A 25931-nucleotide genomic window follows, 5' to 3' on the forward strand; every position below is an offset into this window, starting at 1 on the left:
ATATATATATATATATATATATATATATATATATATATACACACATATATATATATATATATACACATATATATATAAAGATAAAATATATCACCAATTTTTAGAACGAAAATTAGGTGATTGCATTGTACTTGATTTAAATGCCATATCAACATAATGTCTTTGGTAGCAAACACATACACGCTCACTCTCTCATTTAAAACTGTACCTTCCAGCTTTTCCTTAATCAAGATCGCATTATACTTGAATAAATATGGTAAGACTCTATATGAAACAAACCGTCATATTTTTAAATAGATCTGTCAACATATTCCAGTCACCTAAAACTATATTCTTTGAAAAGCAATGTTTATTCTATCTTATTTAATGAGTCACTGTTCCAATTTTAAAATTCTATCGCTAAAATACTAATATTGTATATATGAAATGGCTAACAACCTGATACTGCTTGTTCAAAACATGTTTTCTTGTCCTCCAGCAAAATCAACCAATGTCATCTAGAAATTTACACTGCTCAGTTATAAATTTCACACATTATACAAGAGTTCATTGATTCATTTCTTTGTTTTAACATCTGATTCTCCATGCTAACATGGCTTAGAACGAGGAGTTATTTGAGGCAGGATTTTACAGCTGGATGCTCTTCCAGTTACCAACCTTAACTTGTTTTTAAAGGAAAGGATATTTTCTTCTTCATTCCAAAATAAAATTAACCCTTTGGTTTAAAACTTTTGGCATTTAAACCAGCTATATCTAGTCCAAATATTCTATTTGCTTTATGTTCAAGCCAGCCAGATTCAGCCTCTCACACCCTATCCTACAAAGTGACTATAAAGATAAACAATCACATCATCAAAATCTTGAAGCTACAAGATAATGCATGATTAATTCAAAACTATGTGAATAAACAAGCATTGCATTTGACACAGTAATGTGAATGCCCAAGGATAAAGCTATGTCTTTTCTCAATATTTCTAGAAAAATCCATATCAACATAACGCCTTTGGTAGCAAACACACACACACACATTATCTCTCTCTCTCTCTCTCTCACTCATTTAAAACTGTATCCTTCCATCTTTTCCAAAATTCATCATTTTCACTGTTGCCAAGAGGATTTAACTATTCTCAGTTTAACCATGTAACAGAACACTCCATCCCAAATGATTCTTTCAACAGTTGTGTGCAAGAGAGAAGACTGTGTTGGTTTGATCATGTGGTTCATATGGATGAGGACAGCTGCATAAAGAAGTGCCAAGCTCTAATTGTGGAAGGTACCTGCGGAAGGAGGAAACCCAGGAAGACATGGGGTCTTCAGATGCTGGGTCTCACTGAAGAAATGACAAGAGACCGGGTTATTTGGGAATTTGCTGTGCTTGATAAGACATGTCAATCTAGGTAAAATCATTGTCTTCCACACATACAGGCTTGTCCTTTCAGGTGCCAGTGCCCCTTAAAAAGCACCTGTGTTGGTGCTGCATAAACACACCAATACCATTGGCACGTAAAAATCACCCAGCACACTCTGTTAAGTGGTTGGCGTTAGGAAAGGCATCCAGCTGTAGAAATCATACCACAACAGACAGTTGTAGTCTGGGCAGCTCCCTGCTAGCCAGTTCCATGTCAAACCATCCAACCCATGCCAGCATGGAAAGCAGATGCTAAACAATGATGATGAACAGTTGATTGACTACTATTACCTCCAAAATTACTCTGGCAATAGAAACTTCCATCACCCAGTAGTTCTTCAAATCATCAACCATTATTCACTAAACTCCGGCATAGCTTCTATCATAATCAACTATTGATTGTTTTTCTTGTTCTTTTGGATTGGAAATTTCCTATCAAATATAAAGGACAAACTTTTTGAATACTATTGCAGCTAATCCTTTTTCTCTTTTTTAACAATCCTTTCTATTATTAATATCTTCTTATCTGTTAATGAGAGAACCACAGCTGGCCCAATTGATAAAACTTGAGTCTACTAGCTGACAGTTGATAACCTGAGTACCAGTGAACTAACTGGTACCATGTGGTAGTGCAATCCCACCAGCAGAAGCACCAAAAACAGTATATGACTAATATTTTTGCACTGCAGAGTTTAGCCCACCTCTAACCATTATTCTTCATTCTTATCTTTTAAACTTAGGTGGGCCTGCAAAGATCATAGATGGTGACCCCTCTACCATCAACTATATAATTACAAAATTGTGCAAATTAAATCCATCTTAAACTTGAAAGCTACTTCATAAGCATGGCTTGCCAAAAGCTTATTTCTCTTATACATTAAATATTAATCAAGGTAATATGAAATTAATATTGAAAAAAAATTAATATTTAAAAATGTCTTCTAAAATTCCTTCTAGAGCACCACCTTGAAGAATTTTTAGTCGAATAAATTGATCCCAGTACTTATTTTTTACAGCCTTGTACTTATTCTATCAGTCTCTTTTATCAAATCACTAAGTTACGGGGAAGTAAACACACCAACAATGGTTGTCAAGCAGTGGTAAGGGACAGACACATACCGGGCTTCTTTCAGTTTCTGTCCACCAAATCCACTCACAAGGCTTTGATCAGCATGAGGCTATAGTAGAAGACACTTGCCCAAGGTGCCACACAGTGGGACTGGGTTACAAAGCAAACTTCTTACCACACAGCTGATTTCTATAAACAAAAACCACTACTCTTGTTTAGTTTCAGTGATCTGGGTTAGCTTTGACTGAAGAGACACACAATGAGGTCAAAACCACATTGTGTAGCCTCCAAGTACGAATAGGTATGCTATTGTTTATGATCATCAATCTATTTCTTCTTTATGATATCCTCAACATGACAATTTTTATTTCCAAATGCATCATTATTCTCACTATTAATTTCCACCAAAATGCTTCTAATTTGTCTAATTGACTTCGTAGCCAGAAAGAAGACAGGAATAGATGGATGGATACAAGATTAATTTACAAATTGTAAATACGAAATGTAACAAAGAGAAACTGAATGCAATAAATGCATAAATTGATAATTTATAAACAATGAAGATTTTTCAGTTTAGCACACAGAGAACAATGCAAGACAATCAATAAAACAACAGACTCGTTAACTTTTTGGTATTAAAAAAAGTTCTAAACGATAAAATGATTTCACTACATTAAAAAAAGGGGTGGGGAACAAAAGAAGTCAACCTTCAGCTAGTTATGCATTCTATTAAGTGAAATAAATTACTTCCAAACCAGAGTCCCTTAATAGTATATCATAAAGGATATAATAAATGTAATAGACTGTTAAAACAGTCAATTACTCACTCATCTCTATGCAGACAATAGAAGGATTTTCAATTGACACTGGGCTGCTAGATTTTCCACATTTCTCAATTACAATTGCTTCAAACATCTCATTCTAAGTTAAAATCAATGGGAGAGAAAAAAAAAAAAAAAGCAACAGATTCATGCAATAAACCTCTTTTTCTTCATGTATCAAACACTGCCAATTCTTTGAGTAAATTGTGTGTGTGTGTGTGTGTGTGTGTGTGTGTGTGTGTGTGTGTGTGTGTGTGTGTGTGTGTGTGTGTGTGTGTGTGTGTGTGTGTGTGTATGTGTGTTGTGCAAGTGTGCATGTGAGGGATATTTTAAACAGAACTGTAATATTGACTGAATAAATAACTAAAGACTTATTTATTTATATATTTATTTTGCTCTTACGAAAGGGTGTTTTAACTAACTAGGAAGAAATAAGTGCCAAGTATGTAAATACTTAATTGTATAGCTCATATCTATTTCCTACAGAAATATAAGCAACTTGTATTTGTATACACATATATATATTACACACTCACACACTTAACATAGATACATCTATTTATACACATGCATACACACATACACTGAGTTTATGTTAATGATGAAAATGCTCTAGTAGCTAATTACAGTTGAGCCTATTAACACTTTGCTCCTAAACCTGGGTGTCATACCATTAAGGCCTAAACATCATCCCTGATGCTGTACTAAACTTACTCTAATCATAGCTTCCATCAATAATTTTCCTTAAATTAGGAGGAAGTAACTCAATCCTTTCATACAAGAGCATGTGTAGGTACGTGCACGCATACACACACACACACACACATACATACACACAGAGAGGCTTGCTCTCTCTCCTCACTTACACACACACAAATCAAATGAACTTATGACATTTCAAAGATTTTATAATGGAGGTGGAAAGCTAAGCCATTCGTATGAGAAAGTAAACTGATACGTTTTGCTCTAGGTTTCAAATGCAGCAAGGATGACACTTTCGAACAGACAATAAACAACAACAACACACTATCTAGCATTTTCTAACAGTCAATACAAAGTATTGATAGGTTTAAATAGGAAAAAGAGGTGGGGGGAGAGACTGAGCAAAGATACTTTTACATAGAAATCAATGCAAAAATACTATTGACAAGAATTCAACACACACACACACACACACACACAAGGAAAAAAATGCCTACCAACTGAGACGAAACGTATAAAGATACTTAAATTATCCAAAGCAAAAATCTTTTTTGAATCACAAAAGAGACTCTAAAAAGAAAAACGTACATAACTAGAGAGAGAGAGAGAGCAAAAAAGATTTATTGTAGATTGTTATTAACAAATTCCAAAATATGCCAGAGAGAAAGAAAAGGTAGAAAAAAAAAAGGATCTATATAATAAATGTGATTTATATTCAACAATATCCTATTTCAGAAAACCTGAAATTTCCACTCTGCTTCAATAACAATAATCCTCCTCTGCTATTATAATCATTAATTCTAGATGTTTATGTGATATGATCATTATCATTATTGAGGGAGGGGTACACTTGGTGAAGCAGGAATCATTAGCATGCCAGACAAAAGGCTTAGCAGATTTCATCTTTACATTTGGAGTTCAAATTACACCGAGGTCAACTTTGCCTCTCATCCTTTCGGGGTCGATAAATTAAGTGCCAGTGAAACACTGGGGTCGATGTAATCAACTAGTCCCCTCCCACCAAATATCAGGCCTTGTGTCTTTAGTAGAGAGGATTATTATTATTATTATTATTATTACCATTTGGAATTGGCACAATCAGTGAAGCAACAGATTTAGTATCTTAGTGTTTAGTTATATCTCTTTAGAATCTGAGATCAAATACTGTCAATGTCGATTTTGCCATTTGACTTTCTGAGGATCAATGAAGCACTAGAGGGAAATATCATCCAGTATAATCCTCTCCCTAAAATCTGTGATCATGAGTCCATGTTAAAAATCCATCTTATTCTTATTATTAAGCTGTTACATGTTAATTTAATTGGCAGGAATGTTATTTTGAGGTTTGGTGACAAGTCTCCTCAAATCTCAAGCACTTTAGAATTCTTGCAAAATACAGGATGATACTTTTCAGCAGGTCAACAATACAAGTCTCAATTCCATAACTTCAGTCTCTTGGGTAGCAGTCTGGGTATTGTGTCAAACACACCAATTATCACATGTATAACATAACTGCTGTTTTAGTTACCCACAGTCTCTTCAGCTCTCTGGTTAGGTCCTTATATTTTTCATTTTTTTTTTTCAATTTCTTTGGTATCAACTCTTATCATTAGGAATCATAAAATCTATGATTTTACAGAGTTTGTTTATTTTTTTCTTCTATAACCCTATCTGGTCTTCTTGTTTCAATATGGTCAGTCTTTATAGGGAAGTCCCTGTTATCATTATTATTATATTATCATCATCATTATTATTATTGATAGCTGCTTCAAGATCAATTATTATAATAGTGGTGACACATAGGCAGAATCATTAGAGTACTGTCTTGCACTATTTAGTTATGGCCTTTTATGTTCAGGGTTCATCTCTGCCTTTCATCCTTCCAATGACATATAATACCAAGTCAAGTATTGGAGTTGATTAAACTCTCTACAAATTTCTAGTCTTCTATCTATATTATAACTTACTGTTGCCTTTACTTAGGAAGTGACAAGAAAGAAATGATAGATGTTTGGACTAAATGCTCTCCAACATCTAAATCCACTTTATATCACTTAAGAGTCAACAGAACAAGTATTAATCATGTACTAATTTTGATTCAAATGACTACACTACCATACAAATTATCAATATTATACCCATATAAAATATTACATATAAATTCTGTATATGCAAGTATTTAACAATTTGTGGGTTATATAATCCCTAGAGAGAACAAACATATCTAACAAACAAAGGAACTGGGATTTCAACTTGAGTGGGTCTCCTTCCAGTATAGTTAAAATTACATACACACTCTTTCAGACTGTTTATCTAGCAATTAATACCTACAGTAGATTAACTGGTGTAGATTAGGCAATTGATAATTAAGAAAAGTTACAACACAAAGACATGTGTACTAAGAATATATTTTTTATTAATAAAGACTCAGGCATAGCTGTATGGTTAAGAAGTTTGCTTTCCAACCATGTGGTGTTGGGTTTGGTCTCACTACATTGTCACCTTGAGTAAGGGTCTTCTACTATAATTCCAGGCTCACCAAAGTCTTGTGAGTAGATCTAGTAGATGGAAATGGAAAGAAGCCATATATGTATGTGTATCTTTGTTTAGACTGCCACATTGTAAAGCAAGTGTCACTGCCATACAGTGCTGTTCATTAACAATGTTCCATGAAATCATGTCTGGCCATAGAGAAATATTACCTTGTTTGGAAACAGGTGAATGTTGGTGACTGGAAGAGTATCCAGCCATAGAAAATCTGCTTCAACAAATTCTGTCTAACCATGCAAGCATGGAAAAGTGGATCTGATGATGAAGAGGAAATAATTGTCTTCCATTTAATTACATTGAGGTTTTAAACAAATAAATTGAAGGACTGAATGGTTACAGGGTTTCTGCTGTCAGTGACAGATCATTATCATCATCATCATTTTAACATCCACTTTTCCATGCTCACACAATTCAAAATGAATCCACTGAGGCAGATTTTCTACTGTCAGCTGCCTTTTTGTTGCCAACCTTCACCTGTTTTCAAGCAAGTAATATTTTCCCAAAACCAGGTATGTTTTTTTTTGTTTGTTTGTTTGTTTGTTTTTTCCCTCCCAGCATGATTGGAAGCAAATAACATTGCTTGTATGATAATAATATAATGTCAAGACAAGGAGATATAAATATACATACCATTAAACATACAAGAGACTTCTTTCAGTTTCTGCCAACTAAATTCCTGCACAAGGCTTTTTTGGGCCAGGGTCTATAGCAGAAGACATCAGCCCAAGTTGCCACACAGTAGGACTAAACCCAAAATCATGTGCTGGGAAGCAAAATTGTTAGCCATACCATCATGTATGTTCCTATCTATCATTTTTTCTGACTGGTAGTATATAATGCCCAGTATCGATCGATTATTTCCATGGTGGTTTTATCTTAATGAAAGTAATTGTCAACAATATTGTCATTACTAATAATGGTTATCAACATCGTTGTCATTAATAATATTTATCCATATGATCAATACCGTTATCAAAATCAATGCCAAATCTTATTATCAAATTTACTGCCATTATCATTAGCAACGGTGTCATCATATTGTCAGCAACATTAACCACTAATACTGTTAGCAACATAGTTGTCAATGACAATGTCAACTCTGCTGTCAATGGAACATTTTAAAACAAAGCTGTTTGAGAAGTTTGACACCACCCACACATTTCTGTATTAGCTTATTGGAAGCAAAAAAAAAACCCTTTTTTATCTTAAGACTGTCCTTTGTACGAAGTGGAGGATAGCATGAAGAGAATTTACGGATACTATTGGTAGTAGATTGTTGTTGTTGTTGGCACTCCGTCGCTTACGACGTCGAGGGTTCCAGTTGATCCGATCAACGGAACAGCCTGCTCGTGAAATTAACGTGCAAGTGACTGAGCACTCCACAGACACGTGTACCCTTAACATAGTTCTCGGGGATATTCAGCGTGACACAGTGTGACAAGGCTGACCCTTTGAATTACAAGCACAACAGAAACAGGAAGTAAGAGTGAGAGAAAGTTGTGATGGAAGAGTACAGCAGGGTTCGCCACCATCCCCTGCCGGAGCCTCATGGAGCTTTAGGTGTTTTCGCTCAATAAACACTCACAACGCCCGGTCTGGGAATCAAAACCGCGATCCTATGACCGCGAGTCTGCTGCCCTAACTACTGGGCCATTGAGCCTCCATATTGGTAGTAGAGACTAGCAAGTAAATATCAAAGCTCAATTTTTAGCATGTGAGAATTATAATAACTTTTAATATTATTACTCAAATTAATACAAACAAAATTTTGTGAGGATTCAGTCCTTCAGTGAACAAAAAAAACAAACAAACCAGTCTACTTTTGTGAGACTTAAAATAAGAGCATACAGAGGGATACAACTTGATACTCTAAAGCAGTGTTTCTCAACCATTTTTTAACCGAACGCCTTTGATTCCTACTTTACTTGGATGAACCTTCTTAGACATTCAATGTTAAAAAAATCCCATTATATTTTTATAATATTATTAGGAATTGTTTAAAAATAAGTCAAATATTTTGTGTATTCAAGAAGTATAACCAATTTGTTGCAGATAAATTTTAATAACAAAATTTTATATGGACCCCTAAGGGTCATATGAACGACTGCTCTTAAGCAACAGTCTATATTTCTTAGGGTCTCTCATACTAGCACAATTTGTTAGAGAAGATTACTTATATTTTACTGACTTCCAAAGGGCAAAATGTATATCGAAGGAATTAAACTCAGGATAGAGATACATACTGCATTTTCTCTGTTTACTTGTTTCAGTCATTTGACTGCGGCCATGCTGGAGCACCACCTATAGTCAAGCAAATCGACCTCAGGACTTATTCTTTGGAAGCCTAGTACTTATTCTATTGGTCTTTTTTGCCTAACCGCTAAGTTACGGGAACGTAAACACACCACCATCAGTTGTCAAGCGATGTTGGGGGGGACAAACACAGACACACACACACACACACAAACACATATATATACGATAGGCTTCTTTCAGTTTCCGTCTACCAAATCCACTCACAAGGCTTTGGTCGGCCCGAGGTTATAGTAGAAGACACTTGCCCAAGGTGCCATGCAGTGGGAATGAACCCGGAACCATGTGGTTGGTAAGCAAGCTACTTAACCACACAGCCACTCCTGCGCCGATTTATTCAAGTATGAAGTGGAAAAAATTTAATATAAAAGATCACAGTCAAAATTAGGGATTAGCATTATAATCAGTGTAATAAAAATAATAAAAAAAGACTAACATTAAACCTATGGAAATGAAGAAACTGAGAGCAGTAGCCCCCGAGACCATCTAACAACTTATACACTTCACTGCCTGCAATTATTTATTAAACACTGCATACATAGCAAACACATCCAATGGCAACGGTTCACTGTAATCAGAAACATTATTGATAGTGTGATCATACATACTGTTGTTGAAAAGGGATTATTTATAGGATTACAATTTAAAACATGGAAGTTACATTACTGATGTATGCTAATTGTAAAAAGGAAAAGAAAAAAACAGAGACAATAAAAAAACCTTTGGCCTTTATATAACAAAAAAAGTATGGTTGTAGAAAAGAGATATAATGCTACAGTGCAAAATTTAAACTTAGAATTTCGTCGAAATTTAAACTTAATCCTTTGTCTGTCAAAAGCATTATCATAATTTTATCTGAAACATCCAATGCTTAGTCAGCCCTTGTTTTATACATTCAGAGTAACATAAAGTATAGTTACTCTGGTGGTTGAAAAAAACTGGGTATGTGTGTCATGCATGATGCACAGATGCCAGGGAAATATGTCTTGTGTGTCACATGTGATACACAGAACAGGCAAAGTTTAATGTCATGAAAGATATGATGATAAACTGTATTACCAATTTTTTAGCTACAAAAATTGGTCATATACTGGAGATCACATAGAAATTGAGTAAATATGATACTAAATACTCTGCCTTGTAAATAACTACAGCTGTAACAATAATCTCTGTTTAATAATAGCTTAATATAAATGCCAGTTAGTTCATCAGTTGATTTTTCTCCAATTATGCTTTACACCATACAGATTTGAGAGAGAGAGAGAGAGATAGAGAGAGAGAGAAAGAGAGAGAAAAAAAAGTACAGTTAATATAAGAGGTGCAGGTGAATGCACATATAAGGCTTGGTGACAGGCAATGAGTAAAAGAATGCTGCAGGCACACACAGAGCATCATAGAGGAGGCGGTGTTAAATGATAGGATAATTAGCTGTAGCTGAAAAAAGCTCTGCAGTAGTTAGTATTCATTGTAATGAATATTTTTCTTTGATGCTTTTCAGGTTAGATGCGCATCAATAAAGGATTTTTTCTTTCTTTTTTCTTTTTAGCATTAATCACTAGGGTATTTGCTAACTTGAGAATTTATAACAACCTGTTCCAAATGAATATATCACTACAATTACTACAATATATATTTTGGCCACCGTGGGTAATATGAAATATTGCATACATTATAATTAATTAAATTACCCAATGTAGTAAACGTATACTTCCAAAGTTACCTGTTGTATGACATAGGTAACATTCTAGTTATATAAAAAAAAATTACATCAATGGGTTTTCAATTTTTGCCTAATCTTTTTCCATTAAAAACTAGATGCAATATTCTTCCAATTGCATGTTTATAACATATACAACCAAGTCATAAAAAGAGCAAATTCATGGTAAATTTCATTAACTGGATTAAGATTTGATGGATTGCCAGTTATTGTACAGCGTAGGGCAGAGAGGACAGACATTTTTGAAATGGCTATTACTCAGCCCCAGGGGGAAGGGCATATGTCTGACAGGTACCATTTGGTCTGTGGTGTCTTAGCATTTTTTTTCTTTTCAGGTGAAGCCATGACACTGTGGACGATAGAGCAACCTCTTTTTATGCCTACGACAGGTACGTGAAGAATAACGAGTCTGTCACAGCAGTTCAGCCTGAGTTTCAGTGCCACTTCAACATTCACCGAAATCAGGCTGTTCCCACCCCATAACACAATCTTATGTTGGATGAATGCACTTTGTGCACGAGGTACACTAATGAATACGAGATCGGTGATGGTGCCACAAACAATACGGACACTGGAAAATGTGGAACACATCAGACAAGCTTTGATACAGAGTCCTGAATCACTCTGCTCAGAGGCATTCCATTGAACTTGGCATCAGTAATCAATTAGTAAAGCATATTTGGCATGAGGGCCTGCATTTCCATCAATACAAATGGGCAACAGTTGACACCATGGGACTATACACAGCAGCTTAACTTCGCACATCAAACGGAAGCAATTTTTGAGGCAAATGACAACCTCATTTTGTTAATGAATGAATGATGAAGCTCATTTTCATCTCAATGGCATGGCGAATCAACAGAACTGTCATTATTGGGCTTTTGAAAATCCGAGAGAACTGCCCGAAAGACCACTGCACAGTCCAAAAGTGACGATCTGGTGTGCTGTTGGAAAAGCTGCCGTCATTGGGCCTTACTTTTTTGAAGACAGTAATGGAAATGCTGTTTCTGTGAACTCCGAGAATTACATCAAGATGATAAACAACTTCTTTGTGCTTGAATTACAACAAAAACATGCTTATTCCACATGTGTGGCTTCAGCAGGATGGGGTGACAGTCCACACAGCAAGAGCATCAATGGATGTTCTTCACCCTCTCTTCAGTGACCGCCTCATTTCCAGGTTTGCTGACATCCCCCCACCCTCAAGTCCTTGATTTGTCCATGTGTGATTATTTCTTGTGGGAAAATCTCAAGGCACGTGTGTATGTACATAAGCCTCACACATTGGACAATTTGAAGGAAGCTATACATGTGGAAGTCGCCCAAATCGACAGAGCAATGCTGGAGAGAGTGGAGGCCAACATCCAAGAACACCTTCAGAAATGCATCAATGAAACCGGAGACTACATGATGGATGCTGTTTTCCTCACTTGATTTTTGACAAATGCTAATCTGATATGAACACATTGATGCTAATTCAATATGAACACTGCCAAAATTAATGATTTTATGAATTTTTCAAAAACGTCTGTCCTCTCTGCCCCACTCTGTATTATAACTCGATGGTCAAGCTGGATAATTCAGAGTTTTGAATAAAAGCATCCCAGTCATCATCTAATATATCTTTTTTTTTTCTTTGTAAAATGGTGGTGGTGGTGGTGGTGGTGGTAGGGAATGGAGGATAAACTAGTGGATCTAGTAGCCATGTAGAAGTTTCCCTTGCTGGTTTGTGATTAGTTTAGCTGAGTCATACAGGTCTAGGCACTGTTTAACTGAACAACTCATAAAATTTGTCAACATTATCATCACTATTTAATGTCCACTTTTTCATGGATCAGAAGGAATTCGTTGAGGTAGATTTTCTTCTACAACTGAATTCATTTCCTGTTGCTAATTCTCACCTGTTTCCAAGTAAGACAATATATTTCCCCCACGACCAGACATGTTTTTCATGGAAAACTGGAAATAAACAACCTCTTGTATGAACAGTGATGCTTACTTACAATCATGTCTGTCCATGTCAAGACACACACACACACACGCACATGCACACACACACACACACGCACACACAAACACACATACACGCACACAAACACACGCATACATGTGTGTGTGTACGTCATCATCGTTTAACGTCCGCTTTCCAGGTTAGCATGGGCTGGACGATTTGACTGAGGACTGGCAAACCAGATGGCTGCACCAGGCTCCATTCTGATCTGGCAGAGTTTCTACAGCTGGATGCAATTCCTAACGCCAACCACTCCGAGAGTGTAGTGGATGCTTTTACGTGGTACGAAGGCTAGTCAGGCGGTACTGGCAACAGCCACACTGAAATGGTGTTTCTTACGTGCCACCTGCACAGGAGCCAGTCCAGCAGCACTAGCAACGACCTTGCTCGAATGTTTCCTTTCGTGCCACCGGCACTAGTGCCAGTAAGGCAACGCTGGTAACGATCACGCTCGAATGGTGCTTTTCACATGCCACTGGCACAGGAGCCAGACAGTTGCTCGGGCAATGATCACACTCGGATGGTGCTGTTAGCGCTGAGCTTCTTTCAGTATCCATCTACCAAATATACACATGAAGCTTTGGTTGGTCAGGGCTACAGAAAAAACTTGTAAAAGGTGCTGTGTAGTGGCACCTTGGGCAAGTGTCTTCAACTAATGCCCTTGCTAAGTTACAGATTATAAGAATACAATCATCAAATATTATTTTATTGGTGTGTCTATTATCTGAAAGAAGGAAAACTCGTAGGGGAATGTGAAGTTTATTCCTTCTGAACCTTTTTCTCTTTTCCCTTTTAAGCAATATGAGCCATTTACACATCCAATTTTTACCAATGAAGCAGATCTGTAAAGAGAACTGCTGGAGAAGCCCATGAAGGAACCTCCACAAGTTTACTTGACTTGTTAGAAATAGCAGTCAAATTTCTTTCAAATCTCTCCTACAGGGTCTTGAAAAAAAACGGGAAGTAAATATTGGATAAAATAGTCCTATATGAACTGTCTTCAGAAAAGATGCTATGGTCACAGCTGAAATGCCTTTGATCAGAGGCCTGCTTGATCAACATTGACCTAGGGCTAAACAACATAACAACCACCACCTGTTGCAGATGAGATTGAAGTTTAGGTAAACTTTTTAAGGCCTAGTCTCCAACATTGTGAACTATGATCTAATTACAGATGCTCTATCACTAGCAAAGCCTCTTTTGACACGTGTCATCTCCTGTTTCATGAAATTATTAACTAATTACAGGAAATATGATCAGCCAATGGAAACTAAATGATAGAACAATTAATTTTTTTTAAAATTGAAAAATAAGAAAGAAAAGTCAGTACTACTAATTACGGCATTTGATACACTATAATTCTTCAAATTATTGTCCCCATTTCATTCAGTAATTCATACAAGTATTTTAAATGAAGTAATATGTAATTATCACCAAACCCTAAGAAATGAGAACTGCTATTTAATGTCAAAAATGAGACTCCATATAAATATGAAAAGCTGCTTACTTTTAATTATTTCTATATTTTTTTTTTTTACCTATTTTCATATCTGCTTAAAATTACAGCTAAGCATTTTTGTTTCATTGCTTTTTCATATTATTTTGCAGGTAATTTTTATTCATTAGAACACATTTAATAGAAAAGTATAAATAAAACAACAAAATTCATCACACACACACACACACACACACACACACACACACACACACACACACACACACACAAAGAAGTTAATGGATTCTATATGTCAAAATGTTTAAAAATTGCTACAGCTGTTATATACTGCTATTGTGATTTGATTAACAATTCTGCGTGTAAAGTTTTACAATTTGCATTCCAAACAAATTTCTAATTTAACTTAACAAATGCTTTCTTTTACATGGCTTTTTCCAAAACATGTGTGAAAAATTTAACACTAACAATCATCTTCACCATCCAACATTCATTTTCCATGCCTGTATGAGCTGGATGGTTTGACAAGAGCTGGCAAGCCAGAGGACTGCACCAAGTTCTGCTGTCCGCTTTGGTATAGTTTCTACAGCTAAATGCCCTTTCTAACACCAATCACTTTACAAAGGGTTACTGGCTGCTTTTTAACATGGTACCAACAACGAGATCATTAAGTAACTAACAAGACAGGACCCCTCAGTTGCAGGGTGGCTTTGTGACTAAAAATGAGAGATTAAAATATGATAGAGGGACAGAAACAGATGTCATGTTGTAGAGGAGATGCATGGCTAAGGATAGAGAAAAGGAAAGGTTAGAAAGAGAAAAGATGGTGAAGAAGATGTGTCAGAATGTACCATCAACTTCTGGAACATCATTAGTGAAGTGTGTGGTCAAGCATTGTCCTGAAGAATGATTGGCCCTCTTCTGTTGATCAGTCTGGGATGGAGGAGTACCAGTTTTTCATTCATTTTGGCAATTTCATGGCAATATGTTTCTGCAGTAATGGTTTTTCCAGGTTTTAAGAAGTCATAGTGGATGAGTCCAGCAGTACACCACCAAACAGTCACTATAACCTTCTTTTTGAAGAGCTTAGGTTTAGGGAGGGTTTTCAGTGCTTCATTTTGGTCCAAGCTTTGTGAAGAACACTTTTTATTATTGTACAGAATCCAGTTTTCATTGCAAGTTGCAATACGGTCAAGAAATGGATTGGTCTGGTTACATTACAGAGAAGAAGCAACGAGCAAATTTCATATCTGCACATTTTCTGATTTTCATTCAAATCATGTGGTACCCATTTGTCATGCTTTTTTGATTTTCCAATCACATGCAAATGGTTGCAGGCAGTTTTCTGGCTAACTTGAAATTCTTTTGCCAGTTCTCAAGTGGTTTTATGTGGATCTTTCTCCATGATGGTCTTTAATTGACCATCATCGAGGATAGATGAGCATCCACTATGCTCACAATATTCAAGGCTCAGGTCTCCACTCACTACAAAATTGTTTAACCTTTTCAGCCCGGCTGGTACATATTTGCAGTCAAAAATTTTATAACCCAAATCTTTAAAATTCCCATTGTATGTGATGTAGTATAGTACCGCTCCAGTTTTTCTGGTAAGTATGTAGTGCCAAGATGTATGATTGAAGTGCATGACACTATAATGACAGCTCAAAAGGTTCGCATGCATACAAACCTTGTGCCATTTCCGACTTGAGAAAAAATTCCAGGGTTAAACCATTTTCAAGCTGACCACTCACTGGTCATTTCCTCACAAACGTTTAGTTGATATCGCAAGCAGTTTCAGCTGCTTTACATCCTTTTTTTGAAGTTGAATAGCAAAACTGCTTGAATATCGCACTTTGACAGTTCCATTTCAGATGATTGTAACAACGGTGAAAAAAAATATCAATGTTAATTTATTGATGCATTTGAGCAAGTCTATGTCTGTATTATCAGACAATTGCAAAACATGTTTAAAAAAAATTCAAAACTCTGCAAAAATCTGGTACAAATTCTTCATGGTTCAAAATGTTGCTTATTTTTTACCCAACCTGATAGTATCTATTTGAGTTTAAGAAACACAAGGATGAAATGAGCTGAGTGCAAATGAGTATGTCCGTAAAATAGAAAGAGAGAAGAAAACAAAATACATGTGTGTATTTCTTGGACTTCCTCTCTAAGTCAGGTGTAATAAACATGTATGATATCTATTTCAGAACTGTTACACACACTACAACCATATCCATCAAAACCAAAATAATCTTTTCCAGTAATATCTTCCTATAAATGTCATATTCCTGGTCAAAAACACTTGGTTTCTTACTTAATACATGACCCAAATTTGTTCCACTAACAAAAAAGAAAAATAATAATAAAATGAACAAATTTGAAGAATACAGAAACATTACTATTTACAAGTGCCACTCCTTCAAACATATTTGCCCCAATCCATCCTCAAGCTACCTATTTTGTAGCAAGCTACCTATTTTGGAAGTGTTGCCAAACTGTAGTACTATAAACCAGAGAACCAGTGACATTTCAATAAAGCTAACTATTTACATTTATATTTTTCACACTTATTTTTCACTTAATTTATGAATTCAAAATTAGGGTAGTGGCACTTGTAACCTTTCCTAGTCAAATACTATTGTCAGTACTTATAATGGCGATTGAACATAATCCCTCTAACTGTAAACCATAATAAATATGCTATAGCAATGCCCGAAACAAAGTATTCAGAAGAGGAAATACTTGGCCTTTTAATTAATTGGTCTTTCTGATGTCAGCTGATGAAGATTCAACCATTTACTAAAAAATGCAATAAAGAAGTTAAAACTAATGACTTCTTTTAGGCAAATGAATTCTGCAGGGAAGGGTGTGTGTGTATTAGTTGATTTAAGTGACATACATCTGGTACTTATTTTTAGCAATGCTAAATGAAATGAAAGGAAAAGCCAAGTTTAAAAAAATATTTGAAATTATACTAAACTGGATACCATAATCATTAGTTTCACTGGTACCCTCATTGCCATCATCATCATCATCATAATTTAACCCTTTAACATTTAAACTGTCTATATCTAGCTTAAATATTCTACTTGTTTTTTTTATTCATACTGGCCCTATCAGGCCTCTCACACATACCATAAGATGTCACTCTCAGTATATACAATTTCATCATTGAAGTCTCAAAGTTATGAGAGAATACATGAGTAATTTAAAATAATGTGAATAAAGAAACATAACATATGACAAAATAATCTGAATGCTAAAGGGTTAACATCCAGCTTCCATGCTGGTGTGGGTTGGACAACACTCTTGAAAAAATGCAAGGCAAAATAGAACATTTCATATATTACTCCACTTCTAACCTTACTCCTTATATGTTCTTGCAACCTCTACTCACCGATACTCCTGGTTCATCTGTCCCCCATTCACTTTTACTCACTTGTACCTTGAGAATCTACACAGATGACTTTTTGCTTATTTGGAGCATTGCCTCAAAGAATTTTTAGTCAAATGAACTGATTCCAGGATTGCTTTCTTTTTATTTTTTTTAAAGCCTTGTACTTATTCTATGGATCTTTTCTGCCAAACTGCTAAGTTATGAGGACATAATCTCATCAACACCAGTTGTCTAGCAGTGGTGAGGGACACACACATGACAGGCTTCTTTCAGTTTCCATCCACCAAATCTACTCACAAAGCTTTGGTCAGCCTGAGACTATAGTAGAAGACACTTGCTCAAAGTGTTATACAGTGGGACTGAACCCAAAACCATGTGATTGAGAAGCAAGCTTCTTACCACACAGCCACCTCCTCATCACTATTTTATACCTTCCCCACCTTGATCATCTTTACTTTCTCTTCTAAAATGTGAGTAGCCATGTGGCCTCTCTACAGCAGGAAGCCTATTTCTGCTCTGGCCTTTTCCCTCGCATTTTAACCCTTCCTCTCCTAGTATAGTGCCACCACTCTCTTTGGGTTCTTAGTCTCACAAGCTGCATGGTAATCTCACTAGTGCTGATGCACCAAAAATAAAAGAACTGAGGACATACTGTAAAATAGTTGGCATTAAGAACATCCAGCTATAGAAACCATACCAAAATAGACAGTAGAACACAATGCAGTGCCTGAAATCATTGGATCTTGTCAAACTCCAACTCATGCCAGCATGGAACATAGATGCTAAATGATGATGTTCTCAGTGGAACAGTACACTCCACTGAGAAGATCACATGAATTTAGATAAATGCTGGGTAAATCTACTGGATAAATCATGTGGATATAATTTAAACAAGATTTATTAATGTTACTGAATTTATTTCATTTCAAACACATATGAAATGATAGTTGCTACAAAGAAACTACAGCTACCTGAGAGTTTTCTAATGAAAGAACAAATTACAGAAACAAATATACACACAAGTCTAGTCTAGGAATATATTGCGAGAGCAACAACCTGGTGTACAAAACATTTTAGAAGAAGGATAAGAGTGAGAGAAAGAGAGAGAGAGAATGCATTCCTCTGAAAATTTCTTATTGCATAAGATCAGCTACTTTTGTTTATCGTGTTTGTAGCTACAATGATATAAACCATCCCTCATAAATAGGCTTAGCATTCAAAAGAATCTGCTCAATACATTTTCATATTTTGTGCCAACGTCATTCTCGTGCAAAAACAACAAAAAGGAAGAAAAAGCGAAAACAATAAATAAATAAAATAACAATCATTCATGTCATTTGTTATATTAGCAAAAGACTCAAAATACTGAAAACAATTCTTTTACAAAACAATGATGGCACCATTGTTTTATGTTTATATGTTTCCAAGTTGGCATACTTTGGGAACAAAAACAAAAGACAGAAAACAAAAGCATAAAAAGTTTTTTTTTTTTTCAATCGGTCACTGATGTTCATTTATTTTCTTTTTTCCCTTGTTCACAACAACAAAATGTTACAGTTCATGAAAAATTATTGGACTAATTCTTTTTTGACAAGGGAAAATGAAGTATCCACATTCATCATCTGTAGCACTTAGATGAATGTATGTCTATGCTTCATACACAAGTACGCATATATTGGCACTGTTGGTTACAACAATGCGGGTTCCAGCTGATGCAATCAATGGATCAGCCTGCTCGTGAAATTAACATGCAAGTAGCTGAGCACTCTACAAATACATGTACCCCCAATGTAATTCTCAAGGATATTCAGCATGACACAGAATGCGACAAGACTGACCCTTTGAAATACAGATACTACACATTTTTACCAACTGAGTGAACTGGAGCAACATTAAATAAAGTGTCTTGCTCAAGGACACAATGCATTGCTAGGAATCGAACTCATGACCTTAAGATCGTGAGCCAAATACCTTAACCACTAAACCATGCACCTTATATATATATATATATATACTTTATTAACAAAGCATATTACTCTCCCTCCGGTATTCAAGCACTATTTTTCCACCTTGTTTCATATTTATGTGCTCTCTCTCTCTCTCTCTCTTTCTCTCTCATATATATATATATATATATGGGAGAATATACAAATAATAACAACAGACGAGGACAGGTGGTGTAAATAACAAAAGGATGTATTAGTATGACGCTCGGGAATACGGAAAGTCTTTGACGTTTCGAGCTACGCTCTTCAACAGAAAGAATACGGAGACAAGGAGAAAAACACGGAGAAAAAAAATTGAATAGTGTTCAGTCAACGGTCAATCATAATAATGATATATGAGCATATGGATGTATACATACATATATGTACATACCCACATCTACATGTATATATATAGATGCATATCCGGGTACAGGACGTCAAAAAACGTGGACAAAAAAGGAATGGGAACATAAACAAAGCACAAAAAAACCGGACTTTTTTTACGGACAACAGAATGAACACATAGGAAAACAGACAATCCACTTATGGAACTTTTCCTTCATCAGCTGCCTCTATTCTAAACTAGGCATTTCAAAGATGATATATCATAGGGTAGCATGTCATAGACAATAGATGAAGGTTCCACAGTTTCTTCTAGCAACTTGTACAGGTGATTTGTTTATAGTGACCATATGTTTGTACTCTATGTACATTAGCTCACTCCCTCCACCAAATCAACATTGCCCGTGCAGGTGTACAGTGAGCCACACATCAGATGTTGAAGTGATCACAGAGCAATGCAAGATTTACTCAAGTGTCATCCAGCCCAAGAATCGAAACTGTAATCTTACACAATTACTCTCTCTCTCTCTCTCTCTCTCTCTTTCTTACCCTCTGATTGAGTAACCGTGTATCTCCTCTATAGTAAGACACCTGTTTCTGTCTCTGTCACACTCTAACCTCTCATCACCTAGCACAAGGTCACCTCCTCCAAACCCCCCCCCCCCATTAAAGGATCTTAGTCTTGTGAGTTACTTGGTGACCCTGATAGTGCTGGTGCCAAATAGAAAGCATCCAGTCCATGCTGTTAAGCGGTTGGCATTTGGAAGGGCATTCAGCTGCATAAAAATCATGCCAAAACAGTCCTCACAGGTACTGGTGCCACATAAAAAGCATTCAGTCAACTTTGTAAAGTAGTTAGCATTTACAAAGGGCATTCAGTCATAAAAATCATGTCAAAATGGACAATGAAGTCTGATGCAGTCTTCCAGCTTGCCAGGCCCTGTCAAAGTGTCTAACCCATGCCAGCAAGGAAAACAGACATTTTATAGACACACATACACACACACACACATATAAGGATAAGCCTATTAAAAGGGGTTCGTGGGAAAACTCATTTCAATAAAAGGGGGGGTCCTTGGTAGTGACAAGGTCGGGAGCCACTGATTTATATAATGGAAATGATTATGTAACTCATGTTCTTTTGTCATTCATTAATTGTTATTACACTCTGTATTAATTAACCTGATTTAATTACTGCTGCATCTAAGTTACTGAGTTCTAACAACTGGTTAATAGCATTGTTATGCCAAGGTGGAATTGTGATTGTGTGTGTGTGTGTGTGTGTGTGTGTGTGTGTATGTGCGTGTGCATGCGTGTGTGTGTGTGTGTGTGTGTGTGTGTGTGTGTGTGTGCTATAGATATATGTGTTTTGGTCCTATTGTTCTTAAATTCAGTTGGAGTTCATGTGAAAAACTATGTCAAAATCTGTTTTCATCAATTAGTAACCATTACAGGAGAGTTCAGTTCAATGTAACGTAATACACAAAAAAAACGACATGAAATATTCATGTTTTACAAAACTAATACAATTAAACAGATATGATATATAATAGGTTTTCTCTACACCTACACTGAGGTAAAATAAACCAATAAACTAGCCAATACGAAAGCCAATGGTAACATACCAAATCACCATCTGCAACCAATTTTAATGATGTGGACTACCATGGAAAATATACACTAATTGTACAATTTTTTTTCCTTCTTTAAAATGCTGAGAAGACACCTGCTGCTTTTATCAACTGAAAGTACCAACTGATCCCTCCTCCTCTAGAAGTAGCAAAAAGAGAGAACTGCATACCAAATAATTCAATGAATAATGATGTCACAGTTCAACATCCTGCTTAAGCAAGAAAGAACACTCGCCCATTACATGGTACACTGATTATTAAAGAAACATGGCTGGTTTTGGTAGATGGAAACTGAAAGAAGCCCAGTGTGTATGTGTGTGTGAACTATAAAGCGAAGTCGAACTCAAATGTACCACAGTCCAATGAAGGCTAGCATGCCAAAATTTCAAAGCTACTATCAACACTGTTCTTGTAAAAGGATAATAAATATGTACTCTATAAAAAGTATTGAGCAATCCTTCAGTTTAATGTAAAATTGTTTATTATACTTGATATAAAAACAAATATATGCATTTATGTATGTACATATATAAGTGTGCATGGGTGTGTGCGTGTGTGTGTGTGTATGTCAAGTATCTCCTCAACACGATAGGGTAAACCAGTGTCAGTGTCATACACGCAATATCCTTGGCTTACAATCTTCCATGAAAATATACTCTTTTATTCTTTTATTTGTTTCAGTCATTTGACTGCGGCCATGCTGGAGCACCGCCTTTAGTCAAGCAAATCGACCCTAGAACTTATTCTTTGTAAGCCTAGTACTTATTCTATCAGTCTCTTTTGCCAAACCGCTAAGTTACGGGGACGTAAATACACCAGCATCGGTTGTCAAGCGATGTTGGGGGGACAAACACAGACACACAAACACACACACACACACACACACATATATATATATACATATATACAACGGGCTTCTTTCAGTTTCCGTCTACCAAATCCACTCACAAGGCTTTGGTCGGCCTGAGGTTATAGTAGAAGACACTTGCCCAAGGTGCCACGCAGTGGGACTGAACCCAGAACCATGTGGTTGGTAAGCAAGCTACTTACCACACAGCCACTCCTGCGCCTAATATGTCAAGCTATTTGAAATATCATCTTACATAGAAACAAGTGAGTGTTAGCAACAGGAAAAGCATCTAGCTGTAAAAAAATCTCTACTTCAACAAATTCTCTCCTGCCCATGCAAGTAATGGAAAGTGGACATTAAAACATTCTCCACCACTACCACTAAAAATTAAGATATTAAGATATTGTGAAATTAGCAAAAGTTCCAAGGAGTTACCACATAAAATGATATTATTTAAACACAAGAAGGCAGGTTGAAGATTATCCTGCGAGATAATTTTGCCCATCACTCATTGAAAATATGCCATGGTAGTCATAATGCCAAATGAAAGTCTTGCATACTGATACAATTGTTCCAAGGCTTGAAAAGAAATATATGGATGGACTTTAAATTACCAGTGGTAGCTAATAATAGACAGGTTTCGTATTGACCTTGCTAAGATATAAATGCTACAATATAGTATATATTAACTTCTCAATGACAGACACTGGAGAAAGAATTGAGAATAGTATAAAGATTAATAGTGACTGACAAATCAATGACAAAGCACTGCTTGTGACTTTTCACTTTTTGTTACTACAATAACTCTCCATAAGTTACATAGTTCTACAATGCCCTCTCTTTTATTAGATATTTTATTTTATGTCTAATAAATTTTCTATCATCTGTAGAATACCTTCAAGTATAGCAATATATTTTATGTCTGGGATTAAATTAATGAAGGCTATAAGAAGTGGAATCATCAAACAAACAAAATCTGACAACACAAGAAGGACTTCAGGGCCATTAACCCTTTCGTTACCATACTTTTTGAAATTCACTATCTTTATTCTTTTATTTGTTTCAGTCATTTAACGGTGACCATGCTGGAGCACTGCCTTAAATGGTTTTAATTGAAGAAATTGACCCCCAGGACTTATTCTTTGTAAGCTTAGTACGTATTCTATCAGTCTCTTTTGCTGAACTGCTAAGTGTCGGGGACATAAACACTTCAACACTGGTTGTCAAGTGATGTCAAGGGAACAGACAGACAGACAGACAGACACAGACAGACAGACAGACAGACAGACAGACAGACAGACAGACAGACAGACAGACAGACAGACAGACAGACAGACAGACAGACAGACAGACAGACAGACAGACAGACACACACACACACACACACACACATACTACAGGCTTCTTTCCGTTTCCATCTACGAAATCCATTCACAAAGCTTTGATCGGCCCAAGGCTATAGTAGAAAACACTTACCCCAAGGTTCCATGCAGTGGGACTGAACCCAGAACCATGTGGTTGGGCAGCAAGCTTCTTACCACATAGCCATGCCTGTGCCTACGTTTCAATTAATTTAGAAAATAGTGAATAATTTAGAAACTTAACCATGTCATTATTATTAATCTGGTGTTTAGAACATAAATTAACATAAAGTTATGATGGGCAGTTTTAATCTGGATCATTTGTATCATAGAACCAAAAGCAGTCTCAGATGTAGCTGGAGTCAAAAGAATTAAAAGTAAATACCACTCAAAAATGCTGAGACATGAAGCTGTGTCAAAGTATAACACCCGGAGACAGAATATAACTGAAGTATAAAGTATAACATCCAAGAAGAGACTGTAATATAACTAAAGTGACTACTGTTTGCGCAACTTTTCAACATTCGAATGTCAACTTCACATATTCCCATCATTCAAGAACTAAGCTGAACTGACATCTCCACATGATTCTAAATTGTTTAAGGATTAAAACATTCTATTGAGAAATATCAGCTTTGATTAAGTTGTCAGTGCTTACACAACTAAAGCTTGCATTGATTGATTGTTAATTACAATATTAATGAGTGCATAACACAAGATGTTCTAATACAGCTGGAGAAGCTAATAATTTTTTTTTACTCTAGGCACAAGGCCCAAAATTTTGGGGGAGGGGGCCAGTCAATTACATCGACCCCAGTACGTAACTGGTACTTAATTTATCGACCCTGAAAGGATGAAAGGCAAAATTGACCTTGGCAGAATTTGAACTCAAAACATAACGGCAGATGAAATACCGCTAGCATTTTGCATGGCATGCTAACAACTCTGCCAGCTTACCACCTTGAAGAAGCTAATAATGCCTTATAAATTTGTCTATAATGTCGTCCTGGAGGCTTATTACATAATTTGCACACTTGTGATATATGACAAACCTCGCTAGACATTTCCTGCAGTCATGAAAGAAGATGAAAAAAGGGGGGGGGGATTCTTCTATAAAACCATCTTTTTGGTTTGGTGTCCTCCTTTGTAACAGTAATAATATTCACAAGCATATCCTGATTATATATGCAAGCACCTTTTAGCATTTAAACACCATATTCAGCCAAAATAAAATACAATGTTAGTCTGAAAATAATCCTAGTATTGAGATTTCAAAGCTACGAGATAATGCATGATTAATTCAAAACAATGTGAATAAATAAGCATTACATTTGACAAAGTAATCTGAATGCTAAAGGGTTAAAGCCTAGTCCAATCATCCAGTTTGTGCTACTACTGTTTCTAAGTCCAGCATTTCATTTGATTAGCCTGAGTCTTATATACTGGCTGATATTACTCCAGAAATGAAGTCATCTATTATCTAATTCTACAAATGCTGTTCACACAGCAGTGCTTCTTTAAAGCATTAACTAAGAGTTGTAAAGTTTGAAAAAAAATTAATCCAAGGATTCAGTAGGTTGTTTGCAAGTCACATGTCAATGTTTCACAAAATCCTCATTCCCACAGTTTAACTGGCAGTAAGAAATACTGGTGAATGAATATATTTTCAAATATAAGTAACCATTATATGGATACCAAAAATGGCAAGGCCAACTGAGAAGGAACCGTACTGAATCTTTCGGGAAAAAGAACCCTGTCCATATTTGATTTGTGGAATAAACTGTTGCAAGAAGTATCGTTAATCCCTTAGCATTCAGATTTCTTTCTTAAAAGTATTTCTTATTTATTTACATTGTTTAGAATTAATCATGCATTATTTTGTAGTTTTAAGATTTTAATAGTGTGTTTGTAAACTTTTAGTGACATTGTACGGTAAGAATGAGTGTGAATCTAGTCAGTTTTAACATAAATCAGGAAGAATATTTGGGCTGGATATGGCCAGATTAAATGCTAAAGTTTAAGAGATCCATATCAAATACTTTATGCAACAAATAAAGCTACAATTCAATACCCGTCTCAAGCATAAGAAAGCACTCACTTATCACTTGATATATGTAATAATACCTGATATTAGTTTAGCAGTGATTCTCAACCTTTTTACCCTTGCGTAACCCTTAAAATAAATTACATGTCTCAAGGAACTCCTGCACAAAAAAAAATTATATTCCATATCTTTCTCATTTTTTTCTTCATAGTTCACACAGTAAATATCATATATATATACATATATATATATATATATATATATATATATA

At 35.8% G+C, this 25931-nt stretch overlaps 1 protein-coding gene across 3 annotated transcripts in view; it reads right to left on the reverse strand.

Moving 5' to 3' along the window:
* Positions 1–25931, reverse strand: part of LOC106872121 (ran-binding protein 9) — a 195390-nt gene that overhangs the window by 124098 nt on the left and 45361 nt on the right. Inside the window, exon 1 of one of the 3 annotated variants that reach the window (XM_052967368.1) lies at positions 3305–3422. The exons of the other annotated variants lie outside the window; for them this stretch is intronic. Within the exon in view, the coding sequence (XP_052823328.1) occupies positions 3305–3392 (88 nt within the window). The 5' untranslated portion in view covers positions 3393–3422. Of the gene's footprint in view, positions 1–3304; positions 3423–25931 lie in introns of those variants that run through there. 3 annotated transcript variants of the gene reach the window in all.

Source organism: Octopus bimaculoides, chromosome 4 (assembly GCF_001194135.2).
Source record: "Octopus bimaculoides isolate UCB-OBI-ISO-001 chromosome 4, ASM119413v2, whole genome shotgun sequence".
NCBI lineage: Eukaryota > Metazoa > Mollusca > Cephalopoda > Octopoda > Octopodidae > Octopus > Octopus bimaculoides.